At 58.8% G+C, this 19,067-nt stretch overlaps 11 protein-coding genes across 11 annotated transcripts; 7 read left to right on the top strand and 4 right to left on the bottom strand.

The window, feature by feature from the left end:
* SDRG_11705 (hypothetical protein) lies at positions 1-1,667 on the top strand. Its single transcript, XM_008617754.1, has 9 exons — positions 1-273; positions 316-485; positions 531-718; positions 765-861; positions 909-981; positions 1,039-1,161; positions 1,206-1,349; positions 1,399-1,527; positions 1,571-1,667. The coding sequence occupies exons 1-9, from the start codon at positions 79-81 to the stop codon at positions 1,616-1,618; spliced, it is 1,167 nt and encodes a 388-aa protein (XP_008615976.1). The 5' UTR covers positions 1-78; the 3' UTR covers positions 1,619-1,667.
* A 640-nt stretch (positions 1,668-2,307) lies between these two features.
* Positions 2,308-2,784, top strand: SDRG_11704 (hypothetical protein; the record flags this gene model as incomplete). The annotated part of the gene is made up of 1 exon (XM_008617753.1): positions 2,308-2,784. The coding sequence occupies one exon, from the start codon at positions 2,308-2,310 to the stop codon at positions 2,782-2,784; it is 477 nt and encodes a 158-aa protein (XP_008615975.1).
* Positions 2,785-2,834: 50 nt separating this feature from the next.
* Positions 2,835-4,319, bottom strand: SDRG_11703 (hypothetical protein). Its single transcript, XM_008617752.1, has 5 exons — positions 3,781-4,319; positions 3,663-3,739; positions 3,130-3,620; positions 3,013-3,085; positions 2,835-2,969 (listed from the first exon to the last, which is right to left on the bottom strand). Exons 1-5 carry the CDS (start codon positions 4,100-4,102, stop codon positions 2,868-2,870), a joined length of 1,065 nt encoding a protein of 354 aa, XP_008615974.1. The 5' UTR covers positions 4,103-4,319; the 3' UTR covers positions 2,835-2,867.
* A 660-nt stretch (positions 4,320-4,979) lies between these two features.
* Positions 4,980-5,972, bottom strand: SDRG_11702 (hypothetical protein). The gene is made up of 2 exons (XM_008617751.1): positions 5,226-5,972; positions 4,980-5,172 (listed from the first exon to the last, which is right to left on the bottom strand). Exons 1-2 carry the CDS (start codon positions 5,923-5,925, stop codon positions 5,054-5,056), a joined length of 819 nt encoding a protein of 272 aa, XP_008615973.1. The 5' UTR covers positions 5,926-5,972; the 3' UTR covers positions 4,980-5,053.
* Positions 5,973-7,813: 1,841 nt separating this feature from the next.
* Positions 7,814-9,298, top strand: SDRG_11701 (hypothetical protein). Its single transcript, XM_008617750.1, has 2 exons — positions 7,814-8,825; positions 8,873-9,298. Exons 1-2 carry the CDS (start codon positions 7,876-7,878, stop codon positions 9,222-9,224), a joined length of 1,302 nt encoding a protein of 433 aa, XP_008615972.1. The 5' UTR covers positions 7,814-7,875; the 3' UTR covers positions 9,225-9,298.
* A 318-nt stretch (positions 9,299-9,616) lies between these two features.
* On the bottom strand, positions 9,617-12,556 carry SDRG_11700 (hypothetical protein). Its single transcript, XM_008617749.1, has 12 exons — positions 11,904-12,556; positions 11,712-11,854; positions 11,605-11,661; positions 11,501-11,560; positions 11,429-11,456; positions 11,127-11,378; positions 10,986-11,079; positions 10,858-10,942; positions 10,666-10,815; positions 10,592-10,624; positions 10,315-10,544; positions 9,617-10,272 (listed from the first exon to the last, which is right to left on the bottom strand). Exons 1-12 carry the CDS (start codon positions 12,523-12,525, stop codon positions 9,903-9,905), a joined length of 2,124 nt encoding a protein of 707 aa, XP_008615971.1. The 5' UTR covers positions 12,526-12,556; the 3' UTR covers positions 9,617-9,902.
* A 227-nt stretch (positions 12,557-12,783) lies between these two features.
* On the top strand, positions 12,784-14,300 carry SDRG_11699 (hypothetical protein). Its single transcript, XM_008617748.1, has one exon. It carries the CDS (start codon positions 12,802-12,804, stop codon positions 14,233-14,235), a length of 1,434 nt encoding a protein of 477 aa, XP_008615970.1. The 5' UTR covers positions 12,784-12,801; the 3' UTR covers positions 14,236-14,300.
* Positions 14,301-14,591: 291 nt separating this feature from the next.
* Positions 14,592-15,953, top strand: SDRG_11698 (hypothetical protein; the record flags this gene model as incomplete). Its single annotated transcript, XM_008617747.1, has 1 exon — positions 14,592-15,953. The coding sequence occupies one exon, from the start codon at positions 14,592-14,594 to the stop codon at positions 15,951-15,953; it is 1,362 nt and encodes a 453-aa protein (XP_008615969.1).
* Positions 15,954-16,015: 62 nt separating this feature from the next.
* On the top strand, positions 16,016-16,456 carry SDRG_11697 (hypothetical protein; the record flags this gene model as incomplete). The annotated part of the gene is made up of 1 exon (XM_008617746.1): positions 16,016-16,456. One exon carries the CDS (start codon positions 16,016-16,018, stop codon positions 16,454-16,456), a length of 441 nt encoding a protein of 146 aa, XP_008615968.1.
* A 26-nt stretch (positions 16,457-16,482) lies between these two features.
* Positions 16,483-17,276, bottom strand: SDRG_11696 (hypothetical protein). The gene has a single exon (XM_008617745.1). It carries the CDS (start codon positions 17,249-17,251, stop codon positions 16,580-16,582), a length of 672 nt encoding a protein of 223 aa, XP_008615967.1. The 5' UTR covers positions 17,252-17,276; the 3' UTR covers positions 16,483-16,579.
* Positions 17,277-17,496: 220 nt separating this feature from the next.
* Positions 17,497-18,471, top strand: SDRG_11695 (hypothetical protein). The gene is made up of 2 exons (XM_008617744.1): positions 17,497-17,878; positions 17,933-18,471. Exons 1-2 carry the CDS (start codon positions 17,528-17,530, stop codon positions 18,359-18,361), a joined length of 780 nt encoding a protein of 259 aa, XP_008615966.1. The 5' UTR covers positions 17,497-17,527; the 3' UTR covers positions 18,362-18,471.
* Positions 18,472-19,067: the final 596 nt, after the last annotated feature.

Genomic DNA, 19,067 nt, shown 5'->3' with positions numbered 1-19,067 from the left:
TTGCCGACTTTATCCGGATCAAACGCCTTGTATCCGTACCACAGTATCCAATCCGAATTGAACAACACAGCCACAAAGATGGAAGACGTCGGCGTCGAGACTACGGGCCTGCGCCGCCGGGTGGGCCTTGGTGAGACTTCGGAGCCGCGCCCTTCGCCCGCGCCGGCTGACGCGCCGTCGCCTCCTGCGTCTCCGGCGTCTGTAGCCTCGGAACTGCCGTCGTTCTGGAAGTCGCCACTGCAATATCTTTTCGGGACCAACCCGCCACCCGAGGTACGCGCCCGCCGCCGATCGCTGGCTTCTTATGCCATGTAGCTTCTCGCCCAGGTCCTTCTGGACGACATGAAGAAGGAGTATGGCGCCCTCTGCCCGGCGTTCGAGCCCATCTCGTTCCGCGACGCGGCCAACCTGGCCAAGACCACGGGCAAGTTTCTCTTTGTCTATCTGCACTCGGAGGTCCACGACGACACGCCACGCTTCTGCAAGTACATGTCATAAGTCTTGTGCGATATGCTGAGTAGCAAGCGTAGATCGGCGCTCTGCACAGACGAGATGGTCGCGTTCTGCCTCGAGCACGACAACATGGTCCTCTGGGCCGGCTCGGTGCTGCAGTCGGAAGGCTACAGCGTCTCGCTCACGCTGGGCGCGGCCTCGTTTCCGTTCATGTCTCTTCTGATCTCGACGCCGCGTGGTCTCAACGTCGTTGAAAAGATCCAAGGTCCGGTTCTGCCACGTCCTCGCCTTGGATTCATCCTCGCATGTAGGCGTCGTGACCAAGGAGCAGCTTACCGCGCGTCTCGCCAATGCCATCTTGCGCAACCAGCACCACATCACGGCCTCGCGCGCCCAAGAACAGTTCCGGTACACTGGTCTCCTTGCATCACCCTCGTCTAACCGTCATGGTCCAGGACTGAGGCGCAGATCCTGCGGGAAGAGCAAGACCGCGAATACCAAGTGTCGCTCGAAGCCGACCGGCTCAAGGTTGCTCTACGCAATAAGAACACTGTGGACTTTTCTCTTCTTCTTTTTCTTTCGTAGGCGGAGGAAGACGAACGTCGACGAGCAGACGAGGCGCGGCAGGTCGCCGAAGAAGCCGCGCGCCTCGAAGCTGAGCGCGCAGCCGAAGAAGCGCAGCGTCTTCAGAAGGAGCGCGAGCACCAAGTATCTTTACATCCACTTGGAGGCGTTCTCTCAGCAGCGTCTAGGCGCGCGCCGCCACGATAGAGGCGAAACGAGCCGCCCTCGCTCATGGGCCCACCGCCCGCGGCAAGGACACGTGCTTGATTCGGTTCCAACTGTACAACGGCACGCGCCTGGAGCGTCTCTTCTTCGCCGCGGATACCTTTCAGGTAGATGAATACGATCTTATTGGAGCGAGGCTCAACGTACACTTTGCAGGTCGTCCGGGACTTTGTCGATGTGAGTCTCTTTGAGAAGGAGTTGTCGATTGCCCGCTACGAGCTCGCGACCAACTTTCCGCGAAAAGCGTGGGGACCCGACGACGTATCGAGCACGCTCCTCGACGCGGTAGGAAGAGCGTTAGTGATGTTCCTATTCACGTGTCACGTAGGGACTCGCGCCCCAGGCGTTGCTGTACGTCCAAGACTTGGACTCGTAGAGGATATTCCGCCCTGTGTTGTTGTCAATACGACGTTGCTTTGTATCAATTTGGCGTATAAACCCAAGGCACCCAACACACCGTGTCGCTGCGCGTGATTCTTCTTCCTCCAGTGGCCGCCATTTCCCTGGATTCCCATTGTGGAGCTGCAGGTGCCAGCGCCACGTAGTCCATTGGTCTTGACACTGGTCGGTGCTTCGATCCTTGTGCTTGCAGGCATGCTAGTCTATCGTTGGACACAAAAGCATGGCGTGGGAACTGTCGTCCGACGTTGATGGTGTAGCAACCCGAACCCCAACCCTGCAGTTCACCTCGAGTCCTATTCAACGACTCAGATCTAGCGACCTCTTGTCTGCTCTGCCACGGACTCGGTTCCGAGTGATAACAGCATGGCTGCACCTTTGAAGCGTTGATCTTCTGCAGTGTACCAGTCGTCTCGTCCGTCAAATCGCGTCGGCAGCATGGCGCAAAGATGCGCCCGTGAAACGTTGCGTGGGATTATCCTTTCCGAGCAACCTCTTGCCGGTGATAGGCCAGGCACCAATTTGGCCTTGTTTTTGTCTCGGGCGTCTTTATAAAAATAGCTTGGTGTTTGTATCTGTTGATATAAAAAGTCAAGCGTGGCCACGCCAAGTTGGGTGAAAAAAGCCGCCATCGAAACGATCTTTATTCGCCCACTTTGCAATCCCATGTCGCTCTGCTGCGCCGTGCGCTCGGACGACGCGCTCCTCGTCTTCTGCAACTACGTGCTCAACCAACCGGCGCTGCTGGCCGGCGACCTCCGGCCAGCCAAGCGCGCACGCACGCACAGCACGGACGAGAGCGACGCGAAGCGGCGGCGGCGGCGGCGCGTGACCTTCTCGACGACGACAACCTTCGAGTTCCCCGCCGACGTCAACGGCAGCGCGGTGCCGCTAGAGCGAGGCCCGCCCATCGGCCTCGGGCGCAAGCACGTCAACGTCACCACCGCCGCCTGCCCGGCCACTGACGGTGCCAAAAACGTGCGCAAGCTCCTGCCCCACGAACGCATTTTGCTGCTGCAAGCGCTCAAGTACACGCACGACGACATTGCTTTCTTTGCTCGCGACGCCAATGCAACCCGCGACGCCCGCCGTGCCACGCGCGACGAGCTCCTGCGCGAGCGACAGCTGCCTGCCGTGGTCTAGCCCGTGAGCTGCAAGGCGTCGTCTCTGTCCCAATAGCTTATATACTCTCGTATTGCAGAGAACGCGCGTGTTTAGATATAGAGTTAGAGGCGGCAGCGCTTGCCCGACGACGCACGGAAGAGACGATCGTGCAGCGCCGGCGCGTGCTCTTGCTGCACGGCCGAGACATCGGGAATCACAATGCGCTACATGGTTTTTGAGGGTGAAGGAGCTCAAGTCGGTGCGTACCGTCGCGCCCGACACCTGCTCTGCCCACCGCAGCGAGTCAAAGACCACGTGGGCCGCTGCGAGAATGTTGCCCCTACGCGTGTTCTTAGCATGTCACGAGTGGCAGAGCGGTCGTACGACGCCGACAAGTCCAAGTAGCCAGCGACGTGCGGTTGCAAAGCGGTGAGGCGGCCGTGAAAGTCCAAGACAACCCACGTCTTCATCTCCGGCGTCACCGACGGTGGCGAAGACGACGGCTCGAGCATGAACGTCTCGACATCCGGCGCGTAGTGCGTCAGAAGCTGCCCGGGCGCGACCTGGTTTTGCGTCGAGTGATCGTCGACGACGCGCTGCGCATGAACGACCTCGATGCCAAGACCGAAGGTTTCATTGAGAACGTGGTGCAGCGCGGCCTCGGAGACGCCGCCTCGGCGGAAGACGAGGAGCTTCTTCTCTTCCGGCACGAGCTTGGCGACGGTCGACTCGATACCGACCTCGCAGCACGACGCGCCCGTGTTATCAATGACGTGGAGACCGCCCGGGTACGCGCCGAGGTCGTTGATCACGTGCTGGGCCGTCGTTGGGCTCACGTGGCCAAACCGGTTGGCACTGGGCGCGGCCACCGGCACCTACGATACGAGTGTGGTGGCATGTCACTAGAGGGGTTGTACCTGGGCCGCTTCGAGCAGTGCCTTGGCGATCGGGTGGTTCGGGATGCGAATGCCCACAAAACCCGTGTTGGCCGACACTAGTTGGATTCAGTCGAGGGCTCGAAGCCGAGCAGCGTACCTTCGCGCGGGAGCGCGGGAATCGCCGGCGCAATGAGCGTGAGCGGGCCCGGCCAGAAGGCGGTCGCGAGCGTCTTGAAGAGATGCACGCCGGATTCGTTGAGCTCGACAAGCTCAAGCGCCTTCTGAACCGATGGCACATGCACGATGAGCGGGTCCGTGAGCGGGCGGCCCTTGGCCTCGAAGATCGACAAGAGCGCTTTCGCGTCAAACGCGTTGGCGCCAAGTCCGTAGACCGTTTCAGTGGGAAAGGCGACGAGGCGGCCGGCCCGGAGCTCTTGGCCGGCCCGCGCGAGGCCTTCGGAGGTCGGCGAGAGGAGCATGCTGCGATGGAGGAGGCGCTGAATGATGCGACGACGTATCGGAGAACCAGCCACCAATTTGCAGGAAATTTTGCATGGGAGAGGTCAACCGCGCACGCGATTGGCAGAAATCCCGTGGCGCGACCCAATCACACGGTTGGAATGGTCGGTGAGCGACTTCGAGGACGATCTTGGGCATGACACGCATGACGACACCGCTCAGTACGAGTAGTAGACAGAGCCGTCACTATCACTACGTACGTCGTTGGAGTCGGTGGCTGGACGAGCCCTCGCAGGCAAAAACCACTTGTGCTTCGCTCCTTCGCTGAACAAGCGGCAATTTTGACGAGCGTGACCAAGTCGCAGTGGCCAGACCATTTAAGCAGGCGACGGCTTGTGGGAGTTACTGTGGACTGTGGCTCAACCCCATGACCTTGATTAGCTCGCTTACTAAGCTTGGCTTGGTTGCATTGCTTATACAGTCCGAGCACGGGGTGGGATCGCGCTTCGCTCCTTGCGCGTGCGTCGATTTGCAGGAAGGCGAATGAGAAGAAAGGAACATGCGATGACCGAGCAAGCATCACGGTCGGGCGGAAGACTTGGTGGGTAGATAGACTTGGCAATGTTGTTCGTGCGCCAGAGAATGGTAGAGGTGGACATGGCGTAGGCCGATAAAGAATCCTTCCTGGGCGGCGCAGCTGATACTTCTGGGTCGGACGCCAGAGCCGGTAGATCATGGACGACGACCGTCGTCGCGTTTGCTCGTGATCGCAATTGCTCCGAGAGGACCACGACGCAGATGCTCCGTGCATCACAGTCCGTATCTCGACCAAGCTACTCCTTGAACGCTGTATGGAGATGGGCGCGATGCTTCAAGCCTCGTTCGCCTTCAACGAAGGAAGAGAATGCAACGTCGTACAGCATCATACATCTCCTAGAGACGACTGGTTCATCTTCATCTACTATCTGGATCTACTTCTTGGTCGGGCGCGGGACAGGGGGCACGTAGGACGAGTCCTTCTGCCAGTCGTGCTCTACCTTTTCGTTCTTGTCCTGTGCGCTGTCGTCGTCCTCGAAGTCAAAGTCATCGTCTACGCAGATACACGAGCATGAGAGACCATTTTGCACCAGAGCGATTGGGTACCATCCCAGTACTCGACGTTGTCGCTCTTGGCGGGCTTGGTCGCGTTCTCGAGCGCATGGATGATCTCCTCCGTCTTGAGAATATCGCTCTTGCCAGCCTTCTCGACCAACCAGTCGGCCATCTCTTGCTGCTGGGCGGTCAACGGCTCGTCTTCGTCATCGACCTCGGCATCATCATCGTCATCATCAGCGTCCTCGCTGACGTAGTTGGCAATGTTCATGTTGGCCATCGGGTCGTTGCGCTCGTCGGCAATGTAGTCCGTGCGCACCACCTTGACGTTGTCGTTGAGCGACGCCTGGAACTGCTCCCAGCTGAAGTTGCTGGCGCTAGCTTCGTCGGCGATGGCCGGCTCGGCCGTCGCCTGCTTGAGCACGTTGCGCAGCGGGTCCTTATCGACCTTGAACGTCATGAAGCGCAGCACCGGGTACGAGAGCTTCATTTTAGCCTCGAGCTCCTTGAGCGTCGTCGGGTTCGTCTCGAAGGTCTTGACGACAAGCTTGGCCTCGCGGTGGCGCTCAAAGGTGCCACCCCAGCGACGGTCGTCAATGGGGTAACCAAGCACGCGGTGGCCGCGGTTGGCGAGGTCGCGGACGACGCCGCCACGGCCAAGAAGGAAGCCCGAGAGCTCCTGGAACATCTTGGCCGTCTCCGCCGGCGAGCTCTTGAGGTTGGTCAAGATCACTTGCTTGTAGAGCACCATCGCCGCGTCGACTGCGCCACTGAAAATGGAAATGCTTGCGTCAAGACCACCACCAACCAAATACGCAATGCTCGCTATATAGTGTTGATACACTACCACCGTTGTACACATTTTCATATATAGTGTACTATCGGAGGCCTCATCGACCTCGCAAGCACAGCACTCGCGACGCTGATACGTCGAGATACCAGTTCGCAGCTCATTGATCGCTGTTGCACCGAAGCTTTGACTTCTCTCCGTAGACTTGGCAGCGTGCACGGACCGGTAGCGTGTCTCTAGCAACGGCGCGTTGCGCCGACGCTAGCGCCACTTGCAAGGCACTAGTACACTGTTGGGTCATTCACGTAGCCTTCGAGTGTTGTCCTATACGATCATATAGAGCTTTGCAGTGCTAGTATGTCATGGACGCAACGCGATAAGTCTTGCTTGAGCCAAGAATCCGCAGCTCCCGCGGACGTCGACGGTGGGGTTCGACCCACCGCACGGCAAATAGTGTACATTGTCGACGATGGCAATTTCGAGCACAGCATTATATTTAACGACTCGCTTTCTATTGCTCGCTGCTCGCTCGCATCAAAGATCCCGCCGGAGCCAATAAGAACGCGCCACACAAAAACGACGTCGAAAGGGCGTGATGGATGGGATCGTGGCGAAGGCGTTGTACGCAGGTGCGGTAGAGTAGATAGAATGTACGCATCCTGTCATGTGCCATTGCAAGTATTGGTCGCTGGCATGTTACTGCGCCCTAGCGACGACGCTTGCGTGTCCGCGCATCGCGGCTCGACCGGCTGGGTGCTCACGGATCGGCAGCAGCACTGTAGGTCCGTAAACGATCACTTTGCTATAACACGGCGTCGCTGCGTCTGTGCAGCCAAACGAGGTGTTGGACGTGTAGTATCAACGTGGCCTCCCTTTCCATAGACCCCGCCTGTCTCGTTCAACATCTTGCCACGAACGAGTCGCACGAGGCTTTCCCTGAGGTTCTCAATGTGCAAAGGCAAGACGAGGTCGCCGAGCGCAATGCAAAGGGCGTCAACCATGCGGTCGGTCACCTATCGGAGTGATGCCGCAGATGGGCGCCCGTTTGCATGTCATCATCTGTGCAGATGGCGCGTTGACGTTTCTTGGAGCCTTCGTACGCGCTTGCTCCTGCTGCCGTCGTCTTCACTGCAGAAGAGGCGCGCAGAGGATAGAGTGTGTTGTCGGTCTCTGAGTTGGGGTGCGACACGAGCGCACCGACGTCCGGTCGAGTGAGACTGGTCGAGTGCAGAGTAGCTAAAGCCTGCGGTCAGTCTACCTCGTACCCATTTCGTCGATTGTAGCCGTGCACGCTTCGTGATGCTAATGTACCTACCGTGTGGATGGCTCGCCGCATCACGGCTGCCCGCCCCTTTTCACGACGCGCAAAGCTACTGCGGCTCGGGCCTATCTCAGGGCAGATCCAGGATCCTGCTGAGTCTTTGTGGGCCTCCTCCAGATGACGACGTGGTCCGTTGTCGTGCCATCTGTCGAGCGGGCTCAACGCCCTGTAAGGACACGAAAATGAAAATTTCCAGTCGGCGGTTGCTACTCCTGTATTCTCATTATACCGAGGAGCGGGCGACAGTCTCGATGGACGCCGCAAGCCGTCCGAAGATATAGCACCGTTGGGGCAAGTAAGTAAGCTCAACGATTGCACCTGCTGCAATGACTCTGGCGTCCCACGCCCAGATCTTGTACTTCAAGAAAGGGCCACCGAGCGTTTTTTATTGCTACACTTGGTGTTTGTATGCAAACACATAAATATGATGCTGGGTGCAAACCGACCCGATTAGGTAACAACAAAAACAGGTTTTTCGGCAGCCAATCAGATGCCGGCATGCGTTCTTCTATCTATGCCAGTTGTTGAGCCGCGCAAAGCGGAAAACCCCCGTTCTGAGGCAGTAAGCACCAAGCTTTGTCGACAGCAGGATGAGCAGCGTCGTCGCGATCGTCGGAGTCCAGGTCTCGGCCAAGCTCGTGGACATGGCCCACGACGCCAAGGAGTCCATCGTGCTCGTGATCCTCTCGGTCTTTGTCTGCTACAGCACCGTCGCGTGGCTGCGCTCCGGTCGCGGGGCCACGGCCACGGACGACGAAACCATCGAGCACGTCGCCGTCGCAGCGGTCGAGCCGACGCCTGCGACGACCACGCCCACGAGCCGGCGAAAGGTTAAGAAGAAGAAGGCCAAGAAGGCCACGTCCCCCATGCCACCTGCAACGACTGCAACACCGACAGCGGTCGAGACTCGCTGCGAGCCTGCGCCGTTCGACGATGCGCCACAAGACGTTGTTGTGGACGCGCCGCGCTCGCAAGACCTCCTCGCGCCGATCGCAGAGGACACCAAGCCGACAGAGACTGTGCTAGAGTTGGTCGCTGCAACCGTCGCGCCCGAGATCCCGGTGCCCGAACCCTCGGCGGTCGACGCCGTTCTTGCGACGCCGCCGCGGCGAATCACCAAGTCGATCTTGACGCCGCTGACGCTGTCACCGCAAATGAAGACCAAGAAGGCGACGACGTCGATGGATTTCTTGTTGAAGGAGCCGATCGTGCCGTCGTCACCGACGTCGTGCGCGTCGACGGTCTCGTCTTCGTCCTTTTCGCCCCCCAAGTCGTGCCCGGGCCGCGTCGAGCCGGTCAAGTGGTCGCCCTCGCCCGTCGCGCGCCCGCCGCCGATGCTAATGAAGCCCAAGAAGCTCGTCCGTTCGCACTCGTCGACGGCCGACGGCCGCGCGTGGCGGGATGTGCTCGGCGGTGACGCAAGCGTGCCGCCGCCGCCAGTCCTCGCCAAGACGGTGAGCCTCGATGCGTCGTCGACGCCGCTTTCGACTGCGCCCGCTCCGTCCAACCCGCTCGTCCTCCAGCACATTGTCGATCAAATGTTCGTGTTCACCTGCCATCCTCGAAACTCATGCTTGTTCCTTCTAGCGCCTACTACTTTAGCGAGCACAACCTCATGCGCGATGTGTTTTTGCGCCAGCGCATGGACGCCGAGGGCTACGTCTACATGAGCGTCGTCTTGAACTTCAACCGCGTCCGTGCCATGATGAACCCGACCGTGCCGCTCTTGGCGCTCGTCGAACGCCTCGATGCGTCGCCCCACGTGACGCTGCTCTGCAAGCGCAAGCTCAACGGCGACGTCGACCCGTCGTTTGTCCAACTGGCCAAAGTCCGCCCGTCGATGTATTGGCAGCAGTGGGTCCCTGCGAATGCGCTCCCGACCCACCACCCGTTCGACCTGCTCTTGCGCAAGGCCAACGCAGCCACGACGTCGGCATGATCGCGGCGCGTGTATATCTATGTCTTTAATATAGCTCGGTAGTCGAGCGCCGGCTTTGGCGCTTATCCCACACATTACCTCGTTGTCTTACGGAGTAGGGACGCACCGACTTCAACAAATATTGAAAAACCAGATGGCATTACTACCGCGGTACCCGAAGACCGTGCAAAGCCGGGCCAGGCCGCTGCGAGCCGCACGATCCGAAACGAGCGGTGCTGCCACGTCTTGCGATGGCGCTGGAAAGTGCACGTCGTTGCCATTCGCGTCCTTGACCTGACACCGGTACGCAAGTCGGAGGTGAGGGTGCAACGATGCCACGGCAGGTACATTGCGCGGTTGCGACAAGCGGCGAGGGCCGAGCGACCCAGCGACCCAGCGATGTAGTCGCATCGTAACTGGGATGCACTTTTACAAGGTTCTCGTCGTCGGTCGTCATCTTCGACTGGGTGTGCGCTCACCCAGCAGTGTGGATACACGTCGTCCAAGCTCGTTGCTGTACACGCAATTTACTCAAGTTTGTTGCGGCTCTAGTTACGATAGCATCCTGCGTCGCTGCACGGGGCGAAGGTTGCTCTTGGGTGCTAGGTTGTCAGTGCCCTCGCAAGACGCTCTGGCGCGCATCGCTTGTGCGACGTGCACAGCACACAAGGCTTGATGCTCGTATGCCAACCGGTGCAATTACATGATCGCGCAGGACGGCTTGGTCGTAAGCGATCGGGGCGTCGGCAACGCTGGCGGCGGCGTCTCGGGCGCCCACAGTACCGGCGGTGGCGTTCTCGCATAGTCCATGGCTGGTACGCGCAAGAGGTCTTCGAGGTCGTCGTCGGTCGCTGGCGCTGACGGCGCGCCGTGTATTGCCAGTGGCGGTAGCTTGAGTGTCTCGGTCGTGTAGGACCATGTCGGGACGTGCGTCGCGTCGAGGCCGGTGGCGAGAAATGAAATGTTGTGGTGCTTGGCCACGCGCGGCTCAAGCTCCTTCTCCAGCTGCGATGACAGCGAGAAGCTTTCGTAGCCGTCGAGAATCACAAGCACGTGCTGCCACTTGCCCCTAAATGCGCGATGTGACACCCGAACCAACGGCGCTTCGTACAGTTCGTGCTCGAGCATCTCAAAGACGTCCAAGACCGACGCGCGGATCGCGTCGTGGGACTGGTACCGCAGCTCGAGCGGGATGTTGATGTACACGATGCCGCCGCCAAACACCTTGCGCTGGCCAATGTACTGGGCAACAGCCAACACAAACTGCGACTTGCCGACACGGCGCGGACCAAGAATACTCACCCACCGCGGCCGCCGTCGCCCCATGAGCATACGACAGACCTACGCCGTGGTCTCAGCGTCATTATACCGTCCTGTATCGGACTTGCCACTTGCGCTTCGTCCAAGCGGCCGTGAAAATGCTACCGTAGAACATGAGCAGCCACCACAGATCTCGAACTACTTTGGTGACGCTGCCAAGCACATGCGTCGAAGGACTCTCGGCCGCATACCGCGCGGCGCTCGACTGTGCCAGCGGCTCGGGCGGCGATGGCGGAAACAAGGTTACGTCATGACACGCGTCCTCAGGGTACAAGACGAACCGGGTCGTCGCCTACGCAGGTCGATGAGATCGTGGCGGGCGACACCATCGAACGTGGCCGAGCAGTGCAATGAAGTGCTGTGCAGCGTCAAACGCGTCTTGGATGGTCCGGCCCGCCGCGAGCGACGCATGGAGGACCCTAGACGGCGATTACTCTATCGCATTTGTAGGTCCGTACGCACTTGGTAAAGGTCATGGTCGTGTCCGAGTCGGCCTTGGACGACGGATGCATGGCAATCACGTGAGGCACGCCACACTGTAGGAAGAAGCGGTGGCCTACGCCGTCTGTCAACAACACTGATGCAAACGCTCGTATGACGTACTGGACGCCGCCTTGTCGTATGAGGTCACTTGCACGAGTTCGACGCTCGAGTGGGCGAGGATACCGCGCATCTCATCCCGCGCGACCCGCGTACCGCCCCCGACGCCATCTTCCAAGAGGACGTACTGGTGGTCGACGTGGCACACAAAGTGCATGACGCGGCAGCCGTCCGCGCACAGTTCTTGGACTGTCATAGGCGTCGCAAACTCCAGCATCACTTGCACGAGCGGTCGGGGCGCGAGGACAACGCTGCCTATCGCGCGATGCTTCTGAGAGACGGCGGCCTTCGACTGCGGCGTGTACCGTCGCTCTCGACGTGGCATTTCGACACCTACAGTCGATGGCACGCGTGCAACTAGGAAGATGGTACAGTACATTGGCGCTGCTCTGGAGGTTCTTGGCGAGCTCGGTAAGCATCGCCCGGTATTCCAGTCCCTACACGCACGCTTCGACATCGAGTGTGAGTGTGTGCTGCGTACTGCTAACGTCATGCTGAACGACGGGTACATGGCGATCGGATGGGCAAACAGTACTGCCTACGGTAGATGTATCGACCAAGGGACGGTATGCATACGGCTTGTGATACAATGTGGTTGTGGGCCACGCCTTGCGCCGACGACTCGAGAAGGCCTTCGTGCAGCGTGTAGCCGAGCACGACGCGCTGGGCGTATGGTGTCGTGAGGATTTTGATGGTTTCTTCGTGGAGGAGGACCGACTGGCCTTGCGGGGCTACGACAACATTGGATGACGATAGTGGTGATGCAAGAGGAAGCAGTACCCAGTCGTGTCTTGTCGATGAATACGTTGTTCTTGCTGCCGTTGGTGACGCTGATCTCGGCCGCGTAGTGCTGTCGCGTCCACTCCACGGTCACCGAGCCCTTCCGGCTCAGGTACTGCTTGTACGGGCCGTAGATCTCGGCCATGGCACCGCGCGTGAGCCATTCGCGCGTGAACGCGATCGTCGGACTCGTAGCGGTGAGCGGGATGAAGAGGAGGCCCGCAGCTTGCATGGCTTGGCGCTGGGCGCGGCTCAGACGGTGCAGCGTACCTTCGTGCAGCTCCAAGTAGAAGCTGCGGCTCTGGATGCGAGCCTCGGTGCGTGGCGAGAGCGTGAGTCGGTCGGGGCTCTGCGACGCGCCAACTGTCTCTGCAATTGAGAGCTCAATGGGCGTGAACGACCGGACGCTAATGGCCATGCGCGGAAGAATGCTGCCATCGTCGCGGCCGGCGAGGATCTTGGCCACCTCGTTGTCGTTCTCCTCGTCGTCGTCGGCCATGGCGTCGTCCACCGAGAGATTCTCCATGTCCATGTCGAAGCCCGCGTACTCGAAGGTCCCATCGACGCTTCCGCGCCGGACGCGCTTGACGTCGCCCAAGTACGGCGACTGCGACCGCTTCATCTTGCGTTCAGACAGCGACGATGCAACTTGCGATCCTCGATGCGATTTCCGGATAACGGATTTCCACCAATCCCAAGCCGACAACCTGGTCCTTTCAACCAATGGCCTTTTTCCTCTTTTTATCCAATTGAAAGCAACATTGAGTTTTAGCCAATCCAAGCGCGCGATTCATCCAGCCAATCCACGCGACGCAATTTAACTTTAGCACCAATCAAGCGGCCTTGCCGTCATTGCTATCACCCAATCACATCGTCAACCCCCCGATCTTGGTCAGCCATGATGGCTTCAGTACGGGCGGGTGGGTCATTGACGAAGATGACAACGACGGTGTACGACGTCGTCTACGCCAATGCCCCATGTGCTGCGGGCTCGCTCGTCTCCCTCCAAGCCTTGCTCACTGGCAATGCGACGGCGCCCAACAATCTCCTCCACGCTTGCAACGGGACGGGCAAGGCGACGCTAGCGAGCGCGCCGAGCTTCCTCGACTATTTCCCCAACAAGCAGTACATGACGTTGCAGTCCGACCCCACCTTGGAGAGCACACTGCTCGATAATACGTGTATTCGCAGTGTCAACAACGGCTCCGTAGTCGCCAGCTGCGCGAACGCGACAATAACGACCTTCAACACGGCAGCCTGCACCGACGTCAGTAGCACAACGCCGAGCAGCACGACCTGCAGAGTGCATCATGGTCGGGCGCATCTCTTGACATTTGCTTCCGCCAACTGTTCGGGGCCGCTACTTCGAGCCGTCTACAACGTTTCGATTGGCAACGCGTGGCCGACAACGTGCCAAGGCCGCGACCTCGCCGTTCTGGACGACGCAGTGCTCGCAAGCTACTTTCTACCGGGCGCATTGTACGCCGAGGACATGCTTGGAAGAAGCGTCGTCTTGGACCAGACGTGCGCGCCTGCACCCAGTGCGAACGACACTCGAGTCGCACCCAGCGTGAATGGCTCGACATGGCTCGTGGCCGACTGCACCGCCAACACAACAGCACTGTTTTCAGACGCCAACTGCTCAACGCCAGTGGTCGAGGTGCTGCCGCCACCTCGCGCCTGCAGCGTCCGCAAGGCCGCGCCACACCGCACTGCGTGGGTCAAGACGTACGCCGAAGTCAATTGCACGGGCGCGCTGCATGCCGCCGTTCGCAAGACAACTCTGGCACCATCCACGGCCTTTAGCTGTGTCGGCACCATCGCGATCTCTCGCTCGCCACCCAACGCGTCCGAGTTTGCGGCCAACGCGCAATACGTGGCGCTTCCAGCAAACGGTTTGGCGGAGGCGTTCTATCTCGTCAACGACTGCGGTGGTGTTGACACTGGCTACACCTTTGCGGCCTGCAACGGCTCGATTGGCACGGTCGCGCACTTTTCAGAGCACACGTGCACGCACGCAACGTCCTCATTCACTGGCACTTGCAGCGTGTTGAACTTCGTGGCAACACTGGCGCCGACCCCGCCGCCACGCACAACGACCGTACGCCCGACAACAAAGCCACCGCCGTCGACAAAGCCAGCCGTAACGACCGCAGCGACCAGCGTAGCCAACAACAAGAGCGCACCCAATGGCGCAAGCAGCGGCATCACGGGCTTTGCTGCGATCATCGCGCTCCTCGTGGCTGTGGCACTGGGCGCCGCGTACTTCTTCTGGAAGCGGTGCCGCACGCGATCTGCGTACTTTTCCATCAACCAGCTCTCCGAGCAGTAGGAATATACATCAATGTCGTCTCACTACTGAGCTAAGTTGCCAAAGAAATCGCTTCTTATTGGCGACGATGCCTCGAGGTCCGAGGAGTACCGCCTGCGTGGTCTCGACAGCAACCACGCGTTGAACGCCACAGTAGACGCGAGCTTGCTGAGCGGATTGGGCGGTGGCAACTCTATCGACGGTTGAAACAAGGGCGGCCCTGTCCCACGCCAACGGGCTTCTCCAGTTCGACGATCCACCTGAAAGAAATGCTTGTCCCAGCCTCCTGTTGTCCTATTTTGAGCGAGTGATGGATGTGCTTGGGGTTTCAAGACCGAGCAAACACAGAGCGAGCTTGACAACGGAATTTGCTTGGGATGCGAGTGTTGCCAAGTCTCCTCCTCGTGTCGGCCTCGCAAGCCCACGACGTCTGTTTGCGCTGGAATGCGTCGACCATGCTTGCATGCAATGTGTCGACGCCATGCGCCTTTCTGACGCGCAACACGTCGTCGTGCTTTTTGTCGGTGGACCTCAACGAGACGGTTGCTGCTAACAGTAGCTGGCTCGGTGACCGCCCGTTTCTCGCTCAACTTTTCCCACAGTACGACAGCGAAGACGATGACGATGACGACGAAGATGAAGATGGCGACTTCGACGATCGGCCGTGGCGTTCACCGCCTGTCAACAGGAACGAAACGCTACCGTGGACGCTATGGCTCTCGTGGGGTGGCAATGTCAGTGCGTACTTTGACTTGGAGCATCTCTTCAACTGGACGGTCAACAGTTCGTCGTCGACGGACAACACGATTGTGTTTCCGCCACACGGGCACGCGACCAAGAAGCCTTACGTGTTGCGACGCTGGAACGCTTCTACGAACGCCAGCGCGACACCGTACCCGACGATCGTAGTGCCGCGCAATGACTCGGCATATGGCCGACGCACCACTCCGCCGCGGCTGGCGCTCAACGGGACGGTGTTCAACGAGGCGTACTTGGTCAGCTTTCTCCAGTACCTCTTCAACGCGACGAGGCACCGCAACGACCTAATGGCGTTCCTCTTGCATCGGGTCATTAACCTGCTGCAAACGAATGGCTCGGTCGCAGCCGAGGCCATTCAGCGCTTCCGAGTGCATCCGCCCTCGAACGACATGCGTCTATGGAGTCTATTGTTCACAGCCAACTCGACCCAACATCGCAACGTCACTGGACATCCTGTCGATGCCATGCGTCCGCTGGGCGAAATTGTGTGGCAAGTGTACCTCGAGTCGCTGGGTGGCTGGAACCAGAGCATACCTCGTCTTCCACGACCTATGAACTGCACCTTGCAGCGTGGGAATGAAACCACGCCCAACGAGACGGCAGTGACCATCGCGTGGCCACCCGCCAGCAATCGATCCTCGGACCGACCGACGATGCTGCCCTTCCGTCCGTTGCGACCCACGCCTCGGCCGTCGCGCAATGACAGCGGTAGTGGCAGTGACGCGAACGCGTCAATGACAACGCCAACCATCACGGACAATGGCAATGGCAGTAACACGAACGGGTCAGCGACGACGCCAACCATCACAGTGTCACCTTCGGACGCACTGGCTGCGACGAGCCCGACAGTTACCACGTCGTCGTCGCACGTCGATGTGATCGTGCTGTTGTGCGTCGCTGTCGTTGCAGTCGGCTTTCTCGCAGCCCGCGTCTACGCGCGTCGGCACAACATCGAAGCGTACAGTCACCTCCAAGATTAGCACTTTCTAGTTAATAACGACTAAGTCTTTTCTAGCTTCTCATGGTTTCAATTTAGAAGATCATGGAGCGGCGCGTCGTCGTGTTGGCGCTGGGGGTTGCAGCGGTCGTCGCGGCCACCACGCTGCGTGGGGCGCGTCTCTTGCCCACCCCCGACGTCGTCCCGCTGGACCCGATCGGTACCTTCTTGGAAGAGAACCTCCCCGAGTTGGCCGACGCTTTGGTATCGTCATCGTCACTGGTTGTGGCAGATACTGTGGGGCTTGCGGCCAGTCTTGGTGAAGCCACGAGCGCTGCTTCCTCCACCGACGGCGATGTGAACGACCTCATGAAGACTCTGCAAGGGACCACCATGGACGGTATCGACGACGAGAACAACAACGATGCGTATGAGATCATTCAGAAGACGCTGCTCTGCGACCGCCGGCTGGGCAACTGCACCCAGTTCATCCTCATGTACACGACCAATGGCACCGAAGACGACGGCGCGACGGTGGTGCCGTAGCCGCCTGGCAAGAGAAGAAGGACGGATGACGATGTAAGCTCAATATTGATGTGAAATAAAGGGTGATCTCTGCTGTGCATGTACTGCTGTACAGCGGCGTCGAACCTCGGAGGTGAGACGGCGTTAGATGGCCGTCCCGCGCTCGAGGTTTTGCTTGATTTCGACAGTGTACTTGTCGAAGGCGCGCGAGATCTTCTTGTTGAAGACGCGGTTGCGCTCGTTGATAAAGTCGACGTCCTCGCCTTCGCGGTGCTGGCGCCGGCGGCTAAACTTTTGGCGGGCGGCCGCGCGGTCGGCGAGCTCGGCAACCATGCGGTCGACGCCTTCTTCCGAGACCTTGTCTTGCCGACCATAGTTGAGCGGATCGTAGGGTTCGATGGCGTCGCTGGTGCTGCCAGCTTTCGGCGCTGATGCGGCGCCATCGGCCGGCGGCAGCGTATTCAGCCGCTTCTTGTACGCATTGTAGAGCGAATCCTGGTTGAAGACGTCCCAGCCAAAAGCCGCCTTCTGCTTCTCTTTCTTCGACGCCTTCTTCGACTTGCCCTCGGCGTCCACGACCGTGTCGTTCAGGTACGCCTTGGCCTTGTCCGCAGGCTCGCGCTTCGCGGGTGCGTCCTCGGCCGCCATCATCTTCTTGGCCTTACCTGGCGGTAGCTGCGACCGCTTGTGTTCCTCTTCGACCTGCGACTTGGTCTGCTTGCGACCAGCGTTGATCTTCATGCGGATCTCAAACAGCTTGCGCTGCGCCGGCGTCATCTCGGGCGACGTGACGTCGCGCTCCTCGTCCGATGCCATCGCTCCGTTTCCGGCCTTGGCAAATGGAATGTCCGGATACAAAAGGTGTATCCGGCCCCAGTTTCCCACGCCAGTGTGTGTTTTACGTTTATAAGATTTAAAGTAGGAAACACACACAGTATACATTGTGTAAAATGTGCGCATATCATTGCATGAAATAAAACAAAAGGACTCTTAACGGTAGTTTAAAAGACAAGAGTAGATATAAGAACGTTTTCCGGACGCATTTTCACAACGTGGAATATCCAACGACCAAACGACTCTATTTCAACAAGCATGGCACCAGCGCTGGCGCCCGTCCTGCAGAGCGCGTGGAAGCTTGCACTCGTCTTCGCCGCCTGCGTTGGCGTCACGTACATGATGTTCACGCGCCTCCTTGCGAAAGAACCACAGCTGGCCTCGGCGCTCAACTGGAGCCTCAGCTTTGAGGACATGCAGCGGAGCGACGTCAACGACGCGCTGCGCCGAGCCATGGCCGACGAGTTCTACCTCTCGCTCGCATGCTTTTCGTGCGTCTACTTTATCAAGCAAACATTCGCGATCCCGGGCTCGGTCGTCTTGAACCTCCTCGCCGGCGTCTTGCTGCCGCTCCACGTGGCCTTCCCCGTCGTGTGCGTTTTGACCATGGTACCTCCTTCCATCGGTAGATCTGCACTGGCAATGAGCTCATTGTGCTCGTAGTGTGGCGCAAGCTGCTGCTACTTGCTGTCGTCGACGCTCGGGTCGCGCGAGCGCCTCGTCGCCGTCACCGACTACCTCTTGCCTGGGAAGCTGGATACGCTCCAGGCCAAGATCACGCAGGCGCAGGACGAGAACCGCCTCTTCTTCGTGCTGCTCTTCCTGCGCATCTTTCCCTTCTCGCCGAATTGGCTCCTCAACATTGCCAGTCCGTACTTGTGCATTCCGATGCACCTCTTCGCGCCAGCAGCCTTCCTTGGGCTCATGCCCTACAACTTTGTCACGGTCAAGGCCGGCTCGATGCTCGCGCAGCTCACGAGCGTGCGCGATATTTTCGATACGCAGACGCTCCTCGGGTTCCTCGCGCTGGCGTCGGCCATGCTGGTTCCCGCGATTGTCAAGAAGCGCGCCGCCGCCAAGAAACACGACTAAGACGCTACGATCAGTGCAATAAGAATGAAATGGTGCGCAGTCCAAATGCGGGCGCAAAGACAATCCAATGCTCAGTCTCGAAACAGGAAAATGGTGTTTGGGAATCGAATGGACGTGTACATGGCAAAGACATCTCATACTAGACGCTAACCCATGCCTCTGGGCTACCGTTAGTATGAGACGATGAAGACAGGATTGTCTCGTTGTCTCTGTGCATTTTGCATAAAGCTTGCTCAAAGGTGCAAAAAGACAGGCACCGCGGGGTGGAGAGTACTTGACGTCTCCGTCGAAAGAAGCATTTTCTAGGGTTGGGTTGCAGCAAAGTGCCTTGCTTGGATATCAAGTTGCCGTTAGTGATTGCTGAATTAGTCTCCACTTCGATCCTCGATGCGCGCCTTTTTTCGGAATGCATCAATGGCCAATACATATATGGCTACTGAGACCACGGAAAGAGAAGCGCCAAACAATTGTCAAATTGCTCTGCTTTATGCAAGATAATGATCATCCTTGAGTTCAACGAGGGAGTTTACTCGTTTGGCTGTCCCTACTATTTTAACGTAATTCCCAGGAATTCTCGACTGTGAAAGCTTCGGAAAATAACAGAGAAAGACGGATAGAATTATAATGAGTGCAGAAAATTGTTTCATGTTCAACTTGCACAAGATAATGAAATGGTGCGATTATAATCGTGGCTTCGGTAGCGATA

This window comes from Saprolegnia diclina, assembly GCF_000281045.1.
Source record: "Saprolegnia diclina VS20 unplaced genomic scaffold supercont1.43, whole genome shotgun sequence".
NCBI lineage: Eukaryota > Oomycota > Saprolegniomycetes > Saprolegniales > Saprolegniaceae > Saprolegnia > Saprolegnia diclina.
The sequence above is the reverse complement of the archived record's forward strand: the minus strand, read 5'-3'. Positions and strand labels throughout refer to the sequence as shown.

Coding starts and splice junctions, on each gene's coding strand:
- SDRG_11705 (XM_008617754.1), top strand. CDS start 79: ATGGAAGACGTCGGCGTCGAGACTACGGGCCTGCGCCGCCGGGTGGGC. Junction 719..764: donor CGTCGTTGAAAAGATCCAAG/GTCCGGTTCTGC, acceptor CCTCGCATGTAG/GCGTCGTGACCAAGGAGCAG. Junction 1,350..1,398: donor TCGCCGCGGATACCTTTCAG/GTAGATGAATAC, acceptor TACACTTTGCAG/GTCGTCCGGGACTTTGTCGA.
- SDRG_11703 (XM_008617752.1), bottom strand. CDS start 4,102: ATGCTCCTCTCGCCGACCTCCGAAGGCCTCGCGCGGGCCGGCCAAGAG. Junction 3,621..3,662: donor CACTGCTCGAAGCGGCCCAG/GTACAACCCCTC, acceptor CTCGTATCGTAG/GTGCCGGTGGCCGCGCCCAG. Junction 3,086..3,129: donor TACTTGGACTTGTCGGCGTC/GTACGACCGCTC, acceptor GAACACGCGTAG/GGGCAACATTCTCGCAGCGG.
- SDRG_11702 (XM_008617751.1), bottom strand. CDS start 5,925: ATGGTGCTCTACAAGCAAGTGATCTTGACCAACCTCAAGAGCTCGCCG. Junction 5,173..5,225: donor CAACGTCGAGTACTGGGATG/GTACCCAATCGC, acceptor GTATCTGCGTAG/ACGATGACTTTGACTTCGAG.
- SDRG_11701 (XM_008617750.1), top strand. CDS start 7,876: ATGAGCAGCGTCGTCGCGATCGTCGGAGTCCAGGTCTCGGCCAAGCTC. Junction 8,826..8,872: donor CAGCACATTGTCGATCAAAT/GTTCGTGTTCAC, acceptor TGTTCCTTCTAG/CGCCTACTACTTTAGCGAGC.
- SDRG_11700 (XM_008617749.1), bottom strand. CDS start 12,525: ATGAAGCGGTCGCAGTCGCCGTACTTGGGCGACGTCAAGCGCGTCCGG. Junction 10,943..10,985: donor ACGACCATGACCTTTACCAA/GTGCGTACGGAC, acceptor ATCGCCGTCTAG/GGTCCTCCATGCGTCGCTCG. Junction 10,545..10,591: donor GCTTGGACGAAGCGCAAGTG/GCAAGTCCGATA, acceptor ACCACGGCGTAG/GTCTGTCGTATGCTCATGGG.
- SDRG_11699 (XM_008617748.1), top strand. CDS start 12,802: ATGATGGCTTCAGTACGGGCGGGTGGGTCATTGACGAAGATGACAACG.
- SDRG_11696 (XM_008617745.1), bottom strand. CDS start 17,251: ATGGCATCGGACGAGGAGCGCGACGTCACGTCGCCCGAGATGACGCCG.
- SDRG_11695 (XM_008617744.1), top strand. CDS start 17,528: ATGGCACCAGCGCTGGCGCCCGTCCTGCAGAGCGCGTGGAAGCTTGCA. Junction 17,879..17,932: donor TCGTGTGCGTTTTGACCATG/GTACCTCCTTCC, acceptor TTGTGCTCGTAG/TGTGGCGCAAGCTGCTGCTA.